Genomic DNA, 21,103 nt, shown 5'->3' with positions numbered 1-21,103 from the left:
GAGAGAGAGAGAGAGAGAGAGAGAGAGAGAGAGTTTTGACATGTACAAATTTTTGCTAATCATTGTAAACAGGTAGCATTTGTTGCTTTGAAATGAATGATCTACCGAATCACCGAAAAGTGCAGTTGGCATTAATCAAAACACTGCTCAGACAATATATCATTCAAAGTGTATGGTTTAGAATTCCTTTATGGAATTTTTATGGGGAGAATTTGTTTTCCTCTCGCTGAACATTACACAACTTATCACGTATGTCTTCACTCAGTCGCATGAGATAGACTACATTTGTAACCATTGGTTTTTGAGTTTTATTTTACTTTTGGACATTATTGCCAATTTCCTATCAAAGAAAACATTAGTATATCAATGTAATTTCTATCCAAATTCAATGGTTCAATGTCACTCCTCGAAAGGTTAACTCAAGACGTACTGATTAATCTGGTTCTCTCGAGTTTGAGGTAACATTTTAAAATACGCAGGACTTGCTTCCTTTGACCCAACAGTTAGACCCCAGAGGTTCGACAGGATATAACTTATCAGAAATTATTATGACAGTGGCCATGTTCATCTCTTCAAACCACAATATTGTTTAAGTGATATTGACAAGCATGATTGTAATGAGAATGTGAAGCTTCTTTAAAGAATACAAAAATAAGTGTAGGGCAAACACGGACCCTTGGACACACGAGAGGTGGGATCAGGTGTCTAGGAGGAGTAAGTATCCCTTGTCGACCAGTCACACCCGCCGTGAGCCCTATATCTTGATCAGGTAAATAGAGTACTAAAAATCTGTAGTCACAACCAATGTAAAGAACGAACTAAACATTGGTATGAAACACGTCCGACAGCATATTCTCCAGTGGCAGTTTGTACTGGTAAATCGTTTTAACGATCATAGAATTTGCGATGTGCTGTAAAAATCCACATGTGTCAATTACAGGCTTATATTAATGCTATACTTAGCACGTGTCAATTACAGGCTTATATTACTGCTATACTTAGCACGTGTCAATTACAGGCTTATATCACTGCTATACTTAGCACGTGTCAATTACAGGCTTATATTACTGCTATACTTAGCATGCGTCAATTACAGGCTTATATCACTGCTATACTTAGCATGTGTCAATTACAGGCTTACATTAATGCTATACTTAGCATGCGTCAATTACAGGCTTATATCACTGCTATACTTAGCACGTGTCAATTACAGGCTTATATCACTGCTATACTTAGCATGTGTCAATTACAGGCTTATATTAATGCTATACTTAGCACGTGTCAATTACAGGCTTATATCACTGCTATACTTAGCACGTGTCAATTACAGGCTTATATTAATGCTATACTTAGCATGTGTCAATTACAGGCTTATATCACTGCTATACTTAGCATGCGTCAATTACAGGCTTATATCACTGCTATACTTAGCATGTGTCAATTACAGGCTTATATCACTGCTATACTTAGCATGCGTCAATTACAGGCTTATATCACTGCTATACTTAACATGTGTCAATTACAGGCTTATATTAATGCTATACTTAGCACGTGTCAATTACAGGCTTATATCACTGCTATACTTAGCATGCGTCAATTACAGGCTTATATTAATGCTATACTTAGCACGTGTCAATTACAGGCTTATATCACTGCTATACTTAGCATGTGTCAATTACAGGCTTATATTAATGCTACACTTAGCACGTGTCAATTACAGGCTTATATTAAAGCTATACTTAGCATGCGTCAATTACAGGCTTATATCACTGCTATACTTAGCATGTGTCAATTACAGGCTTATATTAATGCTATAATTAGTATGCGTCAATTACAGGCTTATATTAATGCTATACTTAGCATGCGTCAATTACAGGCTTATATCACTGCTATACTTAGCATGTGTCAATTACAGGCTTATATTAATGCTATACTTAGCATGTGTCAATTACAGGCTTATATCACTGCTATACTTAGCATGCGTCAATTACAGGCTTATAATAATGCTATACTTAGCATGTGTCAATTACAGGCTTATATCACTGCTATACTTAGCATGCGTCAATTACAGGCTTATATTAATGCTATACTTAGCATGTGTCAATTACAGGCTTATATTAATGCTATACTTAGCATGCGTCAATTACAGGCTTATATTAATGCTACACTTAGCACGTGTCAATTACAGGCTTATATCACTGCTATACTTAGCATGTGTCAATTACAGGCTTATATTAATGCTATACTTAGCATGTGTCAATTACAGGCTTATATCACTGCTATACTTAGCACGTGTCAATTACAGGCTTATATCACTGCTATACTTAGCATGTGTCAATTACAGGTTTATATTAATGCTATACTTAGCATGCGTCAATTACAGGCTTATATTACTGCTATACTTAGCATGCGTCAATTACAGGCTTATATTAATGCTATACTTAGCACGTGTCAATTACAGGCTTATATTACTGCTATACTTAGCACGTGTCAATTACAGGCTTACATCACTGCTATACTTAGCACGTGTCAATTACAGGCTTATATCACTGCTATACTTAGCATGCGTCAATTACAGGCTTATATTAATGCTATACTTAGCATGTGTCAATTACAGGCTTACATCACTGCTATACTTAACATGTGTCAATTACAGGCTTATATTAATGCTATACTTGTCAATTTTGTCAATTACAGGCTTATATCACTGCTATACTTAGCATGCGTCAATTACAGGCTTATATTAATGCTATACTTAGCATGCGTCAATTACAGGCTTATATTACTGCTATACTTAGCACGTGTCAATTACAGGCTTATATTACTGCTATACTTAGCACGTGTCAATTACAGGCTTATATCACTGCTATACTTAGCACGTGTCAATTACAGGTTTATATCACTGCTATACTTAGCATGCGTCAATTACAGGCTTATATTAATGCTATACTTAGCATGTGTCAATTACAGGCTTATATTAATGCTATACTTAGCACGTGTCAATTACAGGCTTATATCACTGCTATACTTGGCCGACATACCAAGATATATGGTGACTTCTTCATCGTCAAACATGCACTGCTTCATGAATTTTGTCTCTTGAAACACTCCAAAGACTTCAGATGTCCAATTACTGCCAGTTTATTGCAAAGGATATGTTCTGTCTATGCTGCAATCATTGAATATAACAGATTGGTCTACGCTTACAGTCGTGCTGTTTTGCTCCGTATGGGAGAAATCACACCAGAAAAACGCAGTCACACCAATAACGCACTACCTGATTACACCTACAACCATTAACCTCATACTGTACAAAATTACAGACAAATCAAAAGACCGACGGTTCTTCCATTACTATCGATAATACAAACCAAAACCGCCATATGCTTGTCCATCTACAAATATTAGACATAAGCATTTAGGTCAGTAATTTTGTAACATCGACAGTATGTTACCTGTTCCACCAGTCCTTAAAAAGCAAGACCTTTCCATAATGCATTGTATCGACATATCAACATTCAGAAATGGCGCTGAAGCTAATATGTATAAATTTACAAGGCACCCACAAGTTCAGACAGAAACGTCCAAACCATCCACCAATGCCGATTACTTTGGCCAAAAATGTCTCTTTTTAAGAATCAGATGTGGACAAAATAGTTTGAAGTATTATAATTTTAACAATACAGAAGATGAGCATACGGATTCATATTGCTTTTATTCACTGTAAATATAACTTATAAAAATCATAGGATATAAAACATATGAATGAGAATGTAGGTATGATGATACGTGATACATGGTGCTTTCAACATCTACTATGTACTTGTATATAATCAGTTAAAGATGACGTTTTCACATTTATGTGAGCCATACACGACTATATAATGGAACAGTAATTGTAAAAAAAAAAAAAAAAAAAAAAAAAAAAAAAAAAAACGTTTTGACACCTATGTTCACATCATTCCAGTCAATCAAAAAAGGCATCTATTTTATTTTCACGCTTTCTTCAAAAAGATTGATGCCGATCATCAATCTCACGCGCCCTTGATGCCACAAATAGGTTGATATACTCTCTGATTGCAATCATTCGTCGAAGTGCTGAATTGATTAGACAGAAGCTCCGAACCAACATTAACTTTTACTCCATTTCATTATGAAATATTGATACAAGTAGGTAACCCAGTCTGTATGAGGAAAAGAAATTAAGGGTGTATGTTGGATTTCATGCGACTCTGACCAAAATTTGTATTTGTTTTGCAGTTAATGATACAGAAAAAATTCTGTTCATCAACCCCGTGTCAAAATTATTCTTAGTTCAAGGATTAAGGTTTACCGCCCGTCCTGTGACAGGGTCTTGAAACTGGATCGGTCTCAAATCAATTCCTAACTGATTGTCGGGTGTATTGGATCGCCTAAACTCACTAGCAATTCTCGCATGAATATCCATGTCATTATTTCCAGTTGTATCTTGTGTATTAAACCCTCCATTTCGGGGTTGCTGTGGAGATCCAAACGCACCCGGAGTCGTACGTCTGGACCCGCTTAAGAAGTCGGTCGTCTGCCTCCCGGGAATGCTTATCGCCTGCTCCCAATGTCTGCCGTGATGATGTCCATGGTCATCTGCATGACCCTCATGATTATGATCATGATGCCCTGTGTTAGTGGTCTGTCTTGGTATTGCGTGGCCACTTGACGATGGATCTGAATGATCATGTGTGTGGTCTAAATCAGGTCTCGTAAGATGTGTCAGGGTGTGGTCATCTAAAATAAGCATTAACAACGTGATGCATTGAAATATGTCTTAATCATTACAGTAGCAGTATTTCCTTCTCCCGTATTTACCGTTTAACCAATCCATGATAAATGTACTTAAAAAATAACTGTGCTTGTACTTACCAAGTTCGCAATGTCCATTGTGGCACACTTCCGGCGGAACACACGGGAGCTGAAAAAAGTATTATAATTTAAAAGAATAAACTTGCGCAGTGCATCATATAAAATGTATGGGTACTACATGTATTACAAATTCAAATTTATCTCTTCACAGAAACAACATTACATAACAAGTAGATACAGTACATAAAAGAGTAGTACTCGTATACTAATGTCCTAAAATGAAATTATCTTTGCTTAGTATCACATATTATGTACTTACGGGGCAGCTGTTTGTGTTATTCGTTACTGAAAAGAGACAAAACAAAATAAAATGAAATTCAACAGAACAACCAATAGATTATAACACATCAGTCTCATATGTGTATTTATTCGAAATTATCCCAATGGAGCAATAATAAAGTAACCTTCGTGTCTTTATCTGACAGAAGAAGTGAAGAATATTCTCACGAGCTTTCTTATGCATGATAAACCTATATATGGAGAGTACATGCTGCACAATCCATATTGTATATACATACAAAAGAAATGTTGTTTATAGTAAGCAAAGCAAACATAAACACATCATTGATATTGGGGGTAAGTTCATTTGCTTAAATTTTGCGAGGATTGAAATAAAGAGCACCATGCGGGGTTTTTAATTTGTCGTTTTTTTTATTTGTTTCTACAAAAGAAGTTGCGGTAGAACAGCATTACATGTACTTGTCACTTTAAACTTTTGATTACATGTATATACATATGAATAAAAGAATACCATCATGATGACAAGAGATTTTACACACTATTTTGGATATTAGCAACCAGTGGACAAAGGAAGTCAGTTTGTATTGAAGCACTAAAAGCTCCATAACCTTATGATATTCAAATCACAGTTGCATTTCTAAATGCATCAGAAACTTACTTTTATCACAGTGTCCACCATTAGAATCAGAATGACAGATGACTCAGAAACTTACTTTCATCACAGTGTCCACCATTAGAATCAGAATGACAGATGACTCAGAAACTTACTTTCATCACAGTGTCCACCATTAGAATCAGAATGACAGATGAACCCTGGTGGACATGGTGGCTGAAATACCAACAGACATTGATCTGATCGAACAGAAGAAACAACGGCGGAAGATCACGTGCTTAAAGATTCGGTATACTACAGAGCAGTGTCATACTTAGTGAATTAAAGGGACTGGTTCACGATTTTTGAGAAAAATATTTTTCATTTTTGATGTTAAACATTAAAAGTATAACTCATTTAATGTTGACAGCCAAAATTTGACTTTCTGAATGCAAGAATAAAAGCAATATTTTAGCCTTAAATCTGTGTTATGTAAACAAAGACTCGAGTCTTTAATGTATACAAACAAACCAGTGAAACAATAATTTTGTAATATAAAGCATCTTAATTCTACAGAGTCACAAATTTTAACTTTTAGATGATACATTTTACCTAAAGAAAGGTTGAAATGTGAAAGATATGATAAACTTTGATCAATATCCATTTCTTTTGAAAATTTCGTTTACCACAATCTTTGTTTACAAAACAAATAATAAACTCACTAAAATGAGCTTCTGTGATAATGTATAACCTTAATTTTTATGTGAAATCTTTTAAACACATTAGACAGTAGATTTTGATCATAAAAAGTGAAATACAAAATTTTGGGGGAAATCGTGAATCAGTTAATAGCGGGGAAAGAATATCGTTTTCTATCGTGCTTTTATTCAAACTTTTCATTGAGCAAGTAAACTTTGGAGGCATTTTAACCCCCATACTTACATTGCATACGGGCTCAGGAGGCGCTTGGGGAACTGCATTTTCTGAAGAGGAAAAAATGTGTTAACTTAAAAGCGATTTTTCATAAGTGCGTGCGTTTTTAGAAAAAACCGACAATTGTTTGAGGAATGAATAGCCCAAAGTTATCTACACGATACGACGTGATAAATCGGAAAGAAAAGTTATGAATTTGATTAATTGGAAAGAATATATATAGTGATATATCTTGAACAACTATTACTTTTTAATACCCCCGCCCCAAAACTTAAATGACATTTGTTGTTATCATTATGAAAAGGCCTGACACCCAATTCAACATGTGTCCGAGGAACTCCATCTTCTATCAACTTCAGAGTGCATTCTATCAAATCATGATAATACAATCTCACCTGCTAGACAACTTCCTCGATGACATATTTGTCCTGGGCAGCAAGCAGGCTATAGAGAAACAATAACATATTAAATGGATTTAATGAGGGGGGTCAATTGGGAAAATAATTGTGTTGCTGGGGATGTCTATTACATCTATTTTGCACTACACAGCCCAAACCTCACTTCATTTACATATATCCATATTTCTTCACGTGTCAATTCATTGCACAAAACTTTTGAAAATCCTGGTGTATGACCGGGTTATACTGTCGAATTATCATAATATTTTGATCTACCTTCGATTCACGATATGAATTTCTGGTAGTGAATTAAAATTAAGTGACATTTCTGTATATTTGATACATTCTGTAGAACATAATTCGCTTCATTATTTTGTTTGTTTCTTTTTTTTTTCTCTCTCTCTCTTTTTTTTTCATATAAGAAATTTCACTTTTAAAAATACACGAGAATATGAACTGCGATGCTTCATTGCGTAGCGCTTCACGAAGAGTATATGCATTTTCAAAACTGAATTGTATTTCTTATATTTATATTCTACCATCATTTATATCGGAATTCCTATTTGTTTAACTAGACGTACTATATTTATCAAGATTTACATGTACATCGTTTACAATTACAACACATTCATGAGGAAATGGCTATCATTATTATTTGTAAAGGTACTAAAGGCTAAACCATTGAAAATGTAAATATCATCTCAAGCATTTCTATTTCTGGATACCGTTTTATATAACTGGGTTTTCCTAAAGCTTGCGAAATATCAAAACCGCAACATCTTTGTTTAAGAAACATAAAGATAATTAACAATATGACATTAAGATAGATTACACAACGCCATGATGAATTTTAGGAAGAGAACATTCAATCATTAAGCCTATAATGAGCGAGTATGTAACAATCATTACATAGTTCAATTTACCGTCAAGTTTTTTTGAAATATGATATAAGATATTACAAATACTTCTATAGTATATAGTGCATGTGCACTTCTTGAAAATCAAAATAATCTATGATATACTGGTTGAAGATACATTTATCTGCCCATTTATGGAAATCAAACCTTAATCCACAGTTAGATTTGTAATATTTAAACATTTAGGAAAACTTCAGTCTTTTTTTTTCTTCTTTTTTTTTTTTATCAACAATTTACTCTGATAGTACTCTGATTATATACCACAGGTGATGAATATAAGCACGAAGTGCCATCTTCACGACATTTTTATATTCTTAAAAAATGAGAGGGAAATACAAACCTCACAGCGACCTACAATAAAAAAAAAGACTTGATTGAAATTTCAGCAATACAACTTCAGTTATTTGCCTTTCTTATATAATTATTCATGTGTTAATTACAATGTAACCTGGAAGAGTGTCCTTGGAAATGATTTGCATTTATATCGTTAGTAAAAGTATTGTGTCAAAGAATTTTTAATCTTTATGTAAAATCTACCAAAAGGACTGTACATGTACAAGAAAATATTCATATGTAGATTTTTTTTAAATGACTACAAAATCTATTTTAAAACAATAACTTGCCGACATCAAGACATTTTCCATCACGACATGTTAAGCCATCAGAGCAGGCTGGCTGCAAACAAAGAATATAACAGTGAGTGAATCCACACAAAAATTCTATCAAAATCGATATAATTTCATTATATATTATCATTTTCAAATTACATATAGATAGAATCATTAAGTCTGGTTTACTTTGATATAATGAAGGATTACAACGAATCAAGACCAATACATGAACAGAAAGGCAAAACAAAACAGGGTACGGTGATTCTTTTGACACAAACTTGATATAGGCATAATTCATTTTCGAAATCTAATTTCATTTTAAATTGTAATGCTCCTATCTATTTTTAGACGCCAAGTACAATGTCTTGAGGTAATACGAAAAACTGCATTATCATTTCCGTGGTACTAGACAAAGAAAATTATTTTTTGCAATTTCGAATTTAGGTATATATATATTTATGAGATGTTCAAGGTAGTTGAGAATAGTTTTGTTTCCAAAAGATTTCAAGATTAATTAATGCATTCTGAAATTGGAAAATTCCATTCTAAGGAATTCTAATTTGTCATTTGTTAACGCCTTTATGAACATACATGTAGTAAGGTGACGTAAATCCCACATTACCATATATAAACTTATAAAAAAATGTCTAATGGGTACCGGGTTGTATAATCTGAAAATTTTCCAATTAAGTCAGAAACTTTACATATTAATGAATCTTTGACTTTAGCTATTTTTACTGAATGACTAATCAAAACGTATTTTAGGACATTGTGGTGTTTGGATGAAAGTGAGATCGATCATACAATTCCGTGGTTTGTTAACCTGCATGAATCATACTTACATTACATGGGGCTGTAAAGAGAGAAGAAAAAACATGTACATGCACTGTATGGAATCATTTTGATTAAAAAATATATCTTTTTATAAGGTTTATATTGTTAAAGAAAATTTAAACGAGTAGAGCTTTATTTTTCTATTACCAAATGAAGCAATGAAATAATTGTGCACCTACCATAATCACAGTGTCCATGATGACATATGTAACCATTTGGGCAGACGGGCTGGTAAAGACAAGAATGATGAAAACTTTACTTAATTTACTTTAAAAAAAAATATCCGAAGATTAGATATTAGATTGAAAATGTTGTTTTTCACACAAAGCTTTACATATATTAAGATTTTTCTTCAAAACCATGTATACTGTATGTAGGTTACATTCACGATAGCATGGTATGGTCTAGATATCTAGAGTATACAAAAAGCAAAATAGACTTACATTGCATAAAGAATCTAGTCCTACTGAAAAAGAAATTTTAAAAAGTCAAATATAATTTTAAAAAAAGAAGATACTTTTAAAGATCTGTTACTTAATCAATGAATCATAGTTTTATACTCGTGTGTCAGAACATACATGATTTTAGCGTCACATTGGAAACTTTTACTGAAATGAATACTTTTTGAGGAGAAATAATAACATTATGACGATATGAGCATCTAGTTTCTCCTAGGTTGTATTAGTATCTAAATCATGAGTATATAAAATAAAAGATACATGACAACTGACAAACTCTATATAACAGTCTAATACAACTCATCCATCACCAAAATCACTATCGAAGTGAAACTTAACTGGACTCCCATATACGCGACAGACATTAATAGGTGTGCATAAATGATTTAGCACATGTAGGTGTGCATTTTGATTTAGGCGAGGCAACACACCGAACAGTTCTTGTCAGCACATTTACATGTAATATATTATACTTTTGAGAAATATACATTTTGGCACACCAAATGTGGAACAAATCTACAAGCAGACAAAGGTTATTCAGGTCACACAGAAAACTTACAGTGACATTCTCCTCCGTAAAACAGAAGGCCAGGGGCACATGTAATCTAAATTATAGAAACAAGAGCATGAAATCCCCTCACTTACTATCTTGGCACTCTCCAGCTACAAGTCTTAACCCTGGAGCACACGGAATCTAAAAGGATAAGATCACTAAAATGTGATTTTCTTGTAAAGTAAAGATAATTAATTATTCTATACGACTTCAAACGTCCATCGCATCAAATTTATCTATTTTACAGTCTAAATATAAGTACGTTTTGAGTACAGAATAGACTATAAGTTGTTGCTATGGGTGGTACTGCCATTTGAAAAATACGTACATTACAGACTGGCTGGATCCGGGACAGATCCGGAACTGCTCCAGGAAATCTAGGAGTTGGTAATCTAACGTTTCCAGGAGAAGTTTGCCCCCTAAATCTGAAATTTGGAGGAGGTGGCCGCCTTATGTTCGGCTGAAAAGGCTGATGATTTGTATTTGTCTCAAACGGATGGAACTGATTTGTGTTCATTTGGAGCCGGCGTTCGTGCATTCTTCTGAAGAGTCGCTGGCATCTAGGTATCCAGGGATAATCAAAGCAGCGTTGCCATGACCACCGAGATCTTGCAGAACGGAACATCATTGGATCTGTTTCGAAAAAAGACAATGATAAAGGAAAAACACCCTTCATTATCTATTTAACGAAAACTTTCATATTCAACATATCTTGAAGTAGTTTTTTGTTCGAGAAAAATAGTTCAAAGGAAGTATAACATTTATATGATTGTTTTAGATTAAGTACTAATGTTTTTATATAGATAGATCTAAAGTACATTAAAGGAAAAAAAATCATAATTACCTCTGAAGAACCGGGAAGGCTGAAAAGGCACTGGCACAACACGAATTGTTCTGAAGAGCTGTGGTTCCACAAAAGAAAAACAGAACGCGGACAACAAGAATAGGATTTCCATAGTAACTTATTTATCACAGTCTTATGAGAATTCAGTTCACTTTGTATATGATTTCTTAAAGCAATCTTATAAAATAAATCAAAGTTTGTAAACTAGTAGAAAACGTAGATCTAAGTCGTGTCTGCTGAAATGATGATTATAGAATTAGCACAATGACAGAGGAGCATCTAAAGTGTATGACAGATTGATGAGCTTACATACGGTAGTGGAAGGGGATTTCACGTGCAAATCGATCAGGCGTGACGATACACTTCCGTCATTAATGTCTAACCAATGACGTTCAGCCGTGGATGTTTGTAGATATTACTGTTACGTGAATCTCGTTTGTCAATGCGTTTGCTGTGGTTATGTGAAATTAAATTTGAATAAAAAGTATAAACATTGGGAAACATTTGAATTGTATTAATTACAGATTAAAACCGTTCCAGTTCATCAAACAAACCAATATGGGACGTGAGAAATAGATTCATCATTATATAATAAAATCGGAAAGATTGACAATCAGTTTGTCCAACAAAAAGTGTTATATTAATTTAGGAGTGTTTGATTTGAAGACGAGGGTTATGGAACAGTTGATCCCTTTCTGATCTGTTGCTATATAACGAGAATATGCAAAAACAACATACATGTAGTTTTACTTTCTTTTCATATCTGTTTTCTTCCATTTATGTCTTTAAACAAATTTCTGATTCATTGATAAGAATACTTGTAGATAAATATTAGTTCACTAATCATGATATTTGTACACTTTTCTTTATTCCGTGCTTCCAATAGAAAAACGAATTCAATGTACTTTCAATTTTTAAATAGTTCAGTTTACTTTATTTACTCGAAACGAATATTGAACAATGTGAATAACGAGATATTAAGAAGTAATAACGGTTTCATGTAAATAGATAATGGAGGTGAAATAAGAGATATTTTAAATAATATACATGCGTTATGTTTTAAAACTGAATTCACATCGCTTTTTTTTTTTTTTTTTTTTTTTTTTTTTTTACATCAGATTAGAAAAGTTAACTTTATTTAGGTTATGACAATATTTTTTGTACAAGTCTGGCAAAGCTTGTCAGTCAACAAGGAAGAAAGGAAGAAGATATATCCATACTTATCGATCTCCTATTGGATTGAAGAGAAAGAAACCAAATCCGCAAGAGGAAATGTCATCAACAATAGTAAGGGCCTTTAACTTGCAGGAGTACGACAATGTGTTAAATGATATGCCAACATCCTCATCTAGAACATATTCAAGCGCACTATTGCCGATGGGAGCATGGTATGAACAAACTTCGCTCTACCCTAGGTGAGGATGCTGGGATATCAATTAGATATATTTTACCCTTGTTGTTCTTGAGAAGACAAGTTCCGCTCTGGCGCCGGGTGTCATTGTGTGAATGCTATATTAACATGCTTACATTCATTAAGAGGACTTATCATTATCTATCTCATGTACCACTGATTAAAGGTGGAAGCAAAATAAATGAACTTGAATATCAACATATTGTACCTTTGTGGTTCTTCATGAAGAATCTACATATTCCAAATGGATACTTTGAACCCCTACCGTGACCACGCTCTGGCCCCGTGATTCCCTCACTTGACCCATCGACTCATTGTTCAAAACCAAAAGCCGTTTTTAAGATTGTAAAGTTACTGTTTGTAAGTGTTTTCAGTCGAAGGACGAGTTTACTTCACAACTGTCTGGAATTCTTGACAGACAAATAATATCTAAACTAACAGATTTGGCCAAAACTTCAAAATCTTAAATCGCGCGTGGCTTTCATTACTGCAATGGATTTGATTAATCGTACATTCTCACCATTTAATACTAAGTCAAGAAAGTTGCGGGTCAGTCACCCGGTATATCTTTTGCTTGTGAATATAACTAACTTTGCATGTAAAATAATGTAAAATGAATGTTGTCAAAAGAGGGGGCGAGCAGGCCCTTCCAGCGAACTTCGAAAATAGTTTTACTGCCGCCTCTCATGAAAGTACATTGTACTTGTAGACTATGTAGTTTATCATGACCAATTGTTAACATGTTAAATGTCTGCGAGTTTAAACACGCTCTACATAGGTGGAATCTCCATTTAAATGTTCTACTTTCATTTCATTGTTTATCAACACTACCCGGAAGGTATCGTTGTTATGGCATTTATATACAACATTTCTCGGACGATTTAAGGTAAACTATCGAAATTGACAATGTGACATGAATATGAGATACTAGTGCTGTATGTATCACCTTCTAATAGTTAAATAAATTGCTAGGAACAATGAGTTTTCGGTGAATGTAAAATAATTGAACAACGATATCCATGTTTTTGCAGGATGGCCACTAAAAAGCCAGCAACGAAAAAACCCAAATCGTCTAAAGGGAAAGGAAAACCACCCTCGGCCCAGACAGAGGAGTACTTATTCTTTTAAACGCAGTGAAATACATCCACGTGTCATTATAATTATCCCACCATAAGCCAACATCTGATCTCTTATGACACTAATAATAGTCATGGAGTGTTTAATATTTACTGTTCACAGCATTATGTTTCTCATTGTAGAGAAAGTCCCTTTCTCAAGGGCTTGTTCGAAGACCAATTACAAAGGTAAGCAATTCCATATTGATTAAAGATATAATAGGGGCGGATTCAGAAACTTTTCAAGGTAGGGGATGCCACCCAAATGATACCTTTCTGCCAATAAAAATGGGATAGCAGAACCAAAATGTCATTTTTTCTTGTTGAAAAAATAATGTTCAATTAAAGAGGGAGGAGTTTCAATTCCTTACATTCCTCCAGATCCGCCACTGAATAGGTATTGTCAATATACATGAAATTGATTCTCATTCTCTCTCTCTCTCTCTCTCTCTCTCTCTCTCTCTCTCTCTCTCAAAACTAGATTGGATGTTTCCAATTCTAATTATTTAAAAAAAATGATGCTAGAGATTTGAATTCATTTTGAGATATTTTCAATCTATTTTGCAATATTCGCGATACATATCAATCAAAGCAACACATCTGAAGAGTATATCATATAAGTTAAAGTTTATATAATCTGACAGGTCTGTTAATCACAAAAGGCAGGTTCTAACATATCAATGATTATAATATATTATTTGCTTATGATCGGGAACCATACAGTTTAACGTATACATGAAATAATTTGTACAGAAGTACATAATAATTTTTAGCGTGCCATATAATTATACATAAGGCAAAGCCGTATACCGTTGTCAAAATAAAACTAGGGAACAAATTCTAGTATGTCCAAGGGTTCGTGCTTGCCCTTCTCTTAATTTTGTATTTTTTTCTAGGATTTATGAGATTGATCACTGTTTGTTATCTTTAATTGTTCATTGATAAAAGTTTCTGTAAGAGAGACATGTACAATTCTGAGTAGCAGTGGACAGATCGTACACAAAGACCGGAAATCGCAGACAGAGTAGACCTACTACATAACAGCATGATGAAATAGCTTTAATTTATTTGGAGATAATGATCTTTATTCATTCGCTGAATTACTGACTGATTAATGAAAGTAAACTTTAACTGAATTGCTTTACAGTTCAATATACATGTAACATTAGAACGCACTTCAATTGTATTAGTGTGCTTTGTAATTTAATTTGGGAGAACTATATTTACAGTAACATATTAAGATTGACTACATTGTAGCGCTCTCTAATTACTACGAGGAAGTATTGGAGCGCACTACATTACAAATTGAACGCACAGTAAATAAATTTAAGGGCTCCCTCATTTTATTGAACGTATTCGCGTTTAATTTTCAGACATCTATAATACAAAAGAATATTCCTTTCTTCAACAAAATCATAGAGCTCACATTTATGAAATTAATGTGCACATGCAGGAAATAGCATTGTGCTCTTATTCATTTGATTTGAATTTGAGATATCTCACTATGGATCGTACAATGAGCATATCTCGCCTAAAAGCTAATAGATATCTACATGTATGTAAGCACACGATGTTAACTCTATAAAATCTCGCTCTAGTAATATCAATGCGAACTCTCATTCATTTCAAGTCAAATTTATTACGGATTCAAAATGGACTCAAAATTTTTGCTCACTTGATTCTTTAATTCAATGTCATTTTAAATGATAGAATTCTGAAAATCAAACGGGCATAAATGTTTCACAAATTCGAGAGAGCGCTTTAATTCAATCAAAGCGTTCTAGAATTCAACTGAAATATTTGTAAAACATCTAGATCACGTTTTTCGTCAAAAAAGAAAAGAAAAGGTGAATATAACGAACAGTGATCAATGAAAAGGTGAAGATAATGTACAGTGATCAATGAAAAGGTGAAGATAATGTACAGTGATCAATGAAAAGGTGAAGATAATGTACAGTGATCAATGAAACGGTGAAGATAATGTACAGTGATCAATGAAAAGGTGAAGATAATGTACAGTGATCAATGAAAAGGTGAAGATAATGTACAGTGATCAATGAAACGGTGAAGATAATGTACAGTGATCAATGAAAAGGTGAAGATAATGTACAGTGATCAATGAGAAGGTGAAGATAATGTACAGTGATCAATATATCCTACATGTATCCTATACGGGATACAAAATTAAGAGTGAGATAAACACCGACCCCTGGACATACCAGAGGTGGATCAGGTGCCTAGAAGGAGTAAGCATACCCTGTCGACTGGTCACATCCGCCGTGAGCCCTATACCTTGATCAATTAAATGGAATGATCTGTAGACAAAATCAGTGTGTAAAGGACTGCCTAAACTTGGTATAAAACACGACAGATAGCATCTGACCCATCGCAGGTTGTATTGGCAAACTAGATCGATATAATGTCAATAGAATTTTCGAAATGATGACTTTAAACGAAACTGTTTAAACCTCTGTAACATCAACTTTGAAACTGATCATACGCAGAACAAGATCTTGCGTATCGAATCAGTTGAGAGACATAAACACGAAATGTATTTAATAATGGGATATTACTACACGAATATGGAAACTTCACGATGGAAAAGCTGAAGTCATCGTTTTTGTCGTAAAGTGGGATTGTTAGTTTGCCGTTAACATCAAAGTTCAATGAAATATCTTAGGACGAAGCAGATGTGTGAACTCTGCGGTGTCTTTTATCTCGAGTTCATTGGGATAAATGGAATCGACATATGAATGAGAATAATTATTGTCAATAGATAGAACGTCGTCAATATATCTAAATGTTGAGTTAAATACTATAACAAGATATTTTTCTCCATGTAGAAGCTTTTTAATAAATTCTGCCCCATAAAATATTTTAAAAAACCCAGAATAGCTAATAGAGGAGCACACATCGTACTTCTGGCAATTCCATCAGACTGTTGGAGGACCTGATCACCAAATATCACGAAGATATTGTTAATGAGGAACTTCAGCATCTTTTTAATATTAACAACAGTGTACTTTTGCGTAGAATTAGAGTGGTGATTAACAAAGTAAAAAAAATTTGAATGACTGATCACTAGTTTTGAGAATTCCTTTTCTATTATTTTGAAGAAGCAACTCTCTATGTTATCTCACAAATTGCATTGAGAATGTGAAATTAAGAGTTGGGCAAATACGGATTCCTGGGCACACCAGAAGTGGGATCTATGGCCCTTTTCACAAAACATCTTACGATTAAGATGAACATTTTAAAACACTGTAATATATATATTTTTTTACAAATCTACACTCATATATTCATATATATCTGAATGAGCAAAATTTGAAAATGGTTACTGGTGCCCAGGAAGAGTGAGTATCCCTTGCTGATCGGTTACATAACGATAATTGTACTATAAAGCCATATGTAATCTGAATCTAGTTGGAAAACTTGTAATAGGACTACCTTCTTTGTAAGACTCATCACCACAAATGTATGTTAGAAGAAGTAATTTTAAATATAATATTTAGAAATCCACTTTAAAATCATAGTTCTCTTTCTAAAGGCGAAATTTATTTCAGGTTTAAACTCGTTGAATATTCCAGTCAATGGGACACATAAATTCAAGTTATCATGTATCTATTGGATTCTAAAACGCCACAAAAATCTTTACAAACATATATCACAGGATCTAGTAAACGTTCTACCAAACCTTTATTGTTACTCCTCACGTAAATATCAACTGCAGCGAAGGAAAACTTTCGCCGTCCCATGAATTTAATATATAAAAAAAATTCCTAACATATTTTCCTACTATACTTGTCCCCCCCCCCCCTACGACCCGAAAACTCACTACTTCAAATGATTTCCTTTGTTGACGTAGCCATGTTAGATAGCCACTCAATTCGAATCGTGGTTTATTTTCATACTTTCACAATAACGTCTGGATGTGAACTAATATCCCCAGATATATTTTAGCTAAATATTTCAAGCAATGAATAATCCAAGTTCGGTTAAACAGTAACTATTCAAATAGGTAAACTCACGGCTACGTGGCTTTCATTAGTCTGGCACGGTCCCCATCCCTGCCATACGAGCATAAGGATCCAGACTAAGCTTTTGTAGTATTTTCAATTGTACCTTTAGATATACTGTATCTTTGAATTTCTATTGATAATTAGTGTTTATAATAAATGGAGACCGAATACATAACTTGTAACGAATATCATGAATAGATACCAATTGATTCTCAGACAGTTACAGTTCTGCAGCTAATTGGAGGAGTGATGTAAATCAAATGTTGATTTCCAAAATTTCCATAGAACTTCCAGTAAATTTGATCAATTGATTGATTTTACAATGTTTAACGTCCCTCCTCCAAATTTTTCACTCATATGGAGAGCTCACCATTCCCGGTGAAGGGCTGCAAAATTTAGGCCTATGTTTGACGCTTTCGGCCTATGAGCAGGGAGGTTATCTTTATCGTGTCACAGCTGCTGTGACACGGGGCCTCGGATTTTTGCGGTCTCTGAGGACCTCTTCTAAACCGGATCCACACGGAGTCAGTAAATTTGAAATTGCAAAACTCTCGGTATTTTGGAAATTGCAAATCTTTTCTAAAGTCAACAATATCACAACCATGGCCTTTCCAACATTATATACCACTATTCCACATAAAATTAAACACCAGACATTTTGACATCATAGACGTATGTTTCTTCAATAAAAATGAAACTCAGAAAAATTGAAATTCAATGAAATCTTCTCACCAATCATCAAAAAGACTTTGTTAAACACCACTCTGATTCTATGTGCAAATATTCTGTTAATATTAATGAAATGGTCGTGATTCTTATTGAAAATATCAATGTAGTCTTCCAATAGTCTGTTGTAATTCTCATAGACACACATTATGCTCCTATATTGGCTGACCTGTTCTTATATTCTTATGAGGCAGAATTTATTCAAAAGCTCTTACATGAGGAGAAACAATTTTTTGATGTGGCAAATAAGATGACGTTACAAGTGTGTCTTGTAAAACCATACATATATGAAACAAGATATTGTAACCTGTTACTTGATTTTCTACTTTTATCATGTTTGGATCAATAATAATTAGTGACATTGTATTGTGCATTACGATGTATTCCTTCAGAAGGGGTCTCGTATATTTTGACATGTCTCATGTTTACACGTGTTCCGATAGTTAAGTTATTCATTTACGAGTTTAGAGCAATCTCGAGTCATTTCATGTACTTACATGCATTCCCTTGAATAATTCCTGTTCTAATTACCAGTTTTAGTTTCACGAGGGGTAGTGGTAGTAATAATATTGGGGAATGTCGGGTGGATATTTAAATTTCATATTTTTGGCTGCCATCATCTTTTTACGAGTGCAATATCGCTCGTCACTTCCGGTTTGGTGACGAAGATATTTACGATGGTTGTGAGATACATGTAGTATTTACTATGTGAATCATTTAGACATATGAATTAATGTTCTTTAACAATTTGAGGTTGAAATTCGTAGTTATTTATTACATACTACATGTAACCAGTCATATCTTAAGGAACTATATTTGTTTACGGTATCGTTGTTAGTGACTGTATTCGTGCGCACACAAGACAGAGTATGTTTAACCCACATGCATGAGATATTGTGATATTTATTTACTTGTTTAGATTAGCAAATTAAGCTTCTTAATGTATGTTACTCAGTTTTAATTATTGGTACTTATTGATATTCATTTCGCGCTTGTACGGTAGCCTGTACGGGAAAATGTAGTTCTGTGTGAGAAATTGTTTGGGAGCCGATGCCACCATACAAGTCGCTGATTGGTTAGAGGCCTATACGGCATATTTTGATTGGTTAACTATCGTCATGTGGTCTAGGACCGAAAGTTATATAAGTAAGTTCGCTACGTTACTACGGCAGATTTCTACAAGTTGAGCGGCGGTAACATTCAAATCTCTTAGAAGAAAATTAAGGTGAAACTACTCGTAATGTAATAATCATAGTAAAAGCCTAGTTGAAATCTCCTACCACACTGGACAACCAAAACTTGTATTTCTGAAAAATCAGCACTTGTATAAAGCCTGTCGTAGTACACAGAGTTCACCACATGGAGAAATTTTTATTGTGCCTTGTTTTGTTTATTCATCATAATAAATACAGATTAAGACTGAAAAGTTTCTAGTATTCTTCACCAAAAATGGGAGAGAAGTGTGACCGAAATATTGTTTATTGAATTTAAATGATCTTTGGAATTACCCTGACATGAGTGGATCCGCTGAGGATTCAGAAATATACAAGCAAACCCGTATCCTTGGGTAGCTTACAATATGCCAACAGTGTTTTATTCTTGTTTACCTCTGGTTACAGAGCTATAGAGGAAAATGAAAGCTTAAAGAAAGAGAACGAGGAATTAAAGAAGCAGAATGGACCGCTGAAGAGGTAAACTTTTGAATGTGGAACTTTGCATAGCCTTTGAAATATGTAAAAAGTCGTCTTGTGTTAACATATTGACCATTTACTTAAATATATTACCAAAGAAAGATATCTACTCAAGATTAAGACTTACTAATATCGCGATATAGTGTTCTATTTGATATGAAAATATATCGTAAATTCATCCATGTACTAACACTCTGTCCATAATTCCGTGTATCAAAACATTATATTTGTCAATCAAAGTTTTAGCCGTTATGAGGAAATACCCCTCATTGAATGATAGAAGATTTAATACCGGTATAAACCATGGATGTTTTGAGATAAATCTCGTGTACAAGGGATAAATTTGACCACGTCGTGTAATGTTAAAGAAGTCTCTTACATGAATTACATTGCACAATTCAGTGCCAAGAGGGAGACATCAACAATAACAATAATAACATTCTTTTAATATCTGACGGTAAATGATCTAAACCTATATTCTATATCGTCAGCAATGTAATGCATTAATGTTCAAATTTTTTGTATTGCTTTTTTAGTCTGTCATCTCCTACGGAAGAAAATTTGAGTGAAAAATATAACAACCTACAGAAGCAATATGATGATTTAAAGAAACGTTTTGCCGAAAAAGACGGGAAATGTCGAAATGTCGAAGAAAGGTTACTGTAATACCCTTTTTAATGAAAAGCGAATATCATCTGTATTTTTATTAACATAATCTTGGGACTTATGTGGATTATCAATTCCAATCCTATAATTTCTTACAAAATTAGATCACAAGAAAAAGGTTTACAAATCTGCTATATACCACCATTCCACATGAAAATAAACACTAGACATTTTGACATCATAGACGTATGTTTTT

At 33.8% G+C, this 21,103-nt stretch overlaps 2 protein-coding genes across 3 annotated transcripts in view; one reads left to right on the top strand and one right to left on the bottom strand.

The window, feature by feature from the left end:
* Positions 1 to 3,696: 3,696 nt before the first annotated feature.
* Positions 3,697 to 12,379, bottom strand: LOC130052273 (uncharacterized). Its single transcript, XM_056156725.1, has 14 exons — positions 11,277 to 12,379; positions 10,761 to 11,065; positions 10,525 to 10,573; positions 9,865 to 9,887; positions 9,601 to 9,649; positions 9,430 to 9,440; positions 8,600 to 8,651; positions 8,317 to 8,327; positions 7,057 to 7,105; positions 6,671 to 6,711; positions 5,905 to 5,965; positions 5,156 to 5,181; positions 4,897 to 4,945; positions 3,697 to 4,761 (listed from the first exon to the last, which is right to left on the bottom strand). The coding sequence occupies exons 1-14, from the start codon at positions 11,386 to 11,388 to the stop codon at positions 4,316 to 4,318; spliced, it is 1,284 nt and encodes a 427-aa protein (XP_056012700.1). The 5' UTR covers positions 11,389 to 12,379; the 3' UTR covers positions 3,697 to 4,315.
* Positions 12,380 to 13,464: 1,085 nt separating this feature from the next.
* LOC130052270 (trichohyalin-like) overlaps positions 13,465 to 21,103 on the top strand; it is a 28,265-nt gene continuing 20,626 nt past the window's right edge. The window contains exons 1-5 of one of the 2 annotated variants that reach the window (XM_056156718.1): positions 13,465 to 13,573; positions 13,719 to 13,799; positions 13,947 to 13,991; positions 20,170 to 20,241; positions 20,778 to 20,897. In XM_056156718.1, the coding sequence (XP_056012693.1) occupies positions 13,720 to 13,799; positions 13,947 to 13,991; positions 20,170 to 20,241; positions 20,778 to 20,897 (317 nt within the window). In that variant the 5' untranslated portion in view covers positions 13,465 to 13,573; position 13,719. The remainder of the gene's footprint in view (positions 13,574 to 13,718; positions 13,800 to 13,946; positions 13,992 to 20,169; positions 20,242 to 20,777; positions 20,898 to 21,103) is intronic. The other variant, XM_056156719.1, reaches the window with a different exon arrangement.

Source organism: Ostrea edulis, chromosome 2, assembly GCF_947568905.1.
Source record: "Ostrea edulis chromosome 2, xbOstEdul1.1, whole genome shotgun sequence".
Taxonomy (NCBI): Eukaryota; Metazoa; Mollusca; class Bivalvia; order Ostreida; family Ostreidae; genus Ostrea; species Ostrea edulis.
The sequence above is the reverse complement of the archived record's forward strand: the minus strand, read 5'-3'. Positions and strand labels throughout refer to the sequence as shown.

Bases quoted from the DNA above. Each gene is read 5' to 3' on its own strand.
- LOC130052273 (XM_056156725.1), bottom strand. From the start codon at position 11,388: ATGGAAATCCTATTCTTGTTGTCCGCGTTCTGTTTTTCTTTTGTGGAA. The intron at 11,066-11,276 runs GTAATTATGATT...TTTTCGAAACAG, and splicing joins GCCTTCCCGGTTCTTCAGAG to ATCCAATGATGTTCCGTTCT. The intron at 9,888-10,524 runs GTAAGTGAGGGG...TTTCTTTTTCAG, and splicing joins AGCTGGAGAGTGCCAAGATA to TAGGACTAGATTCTTTATGC.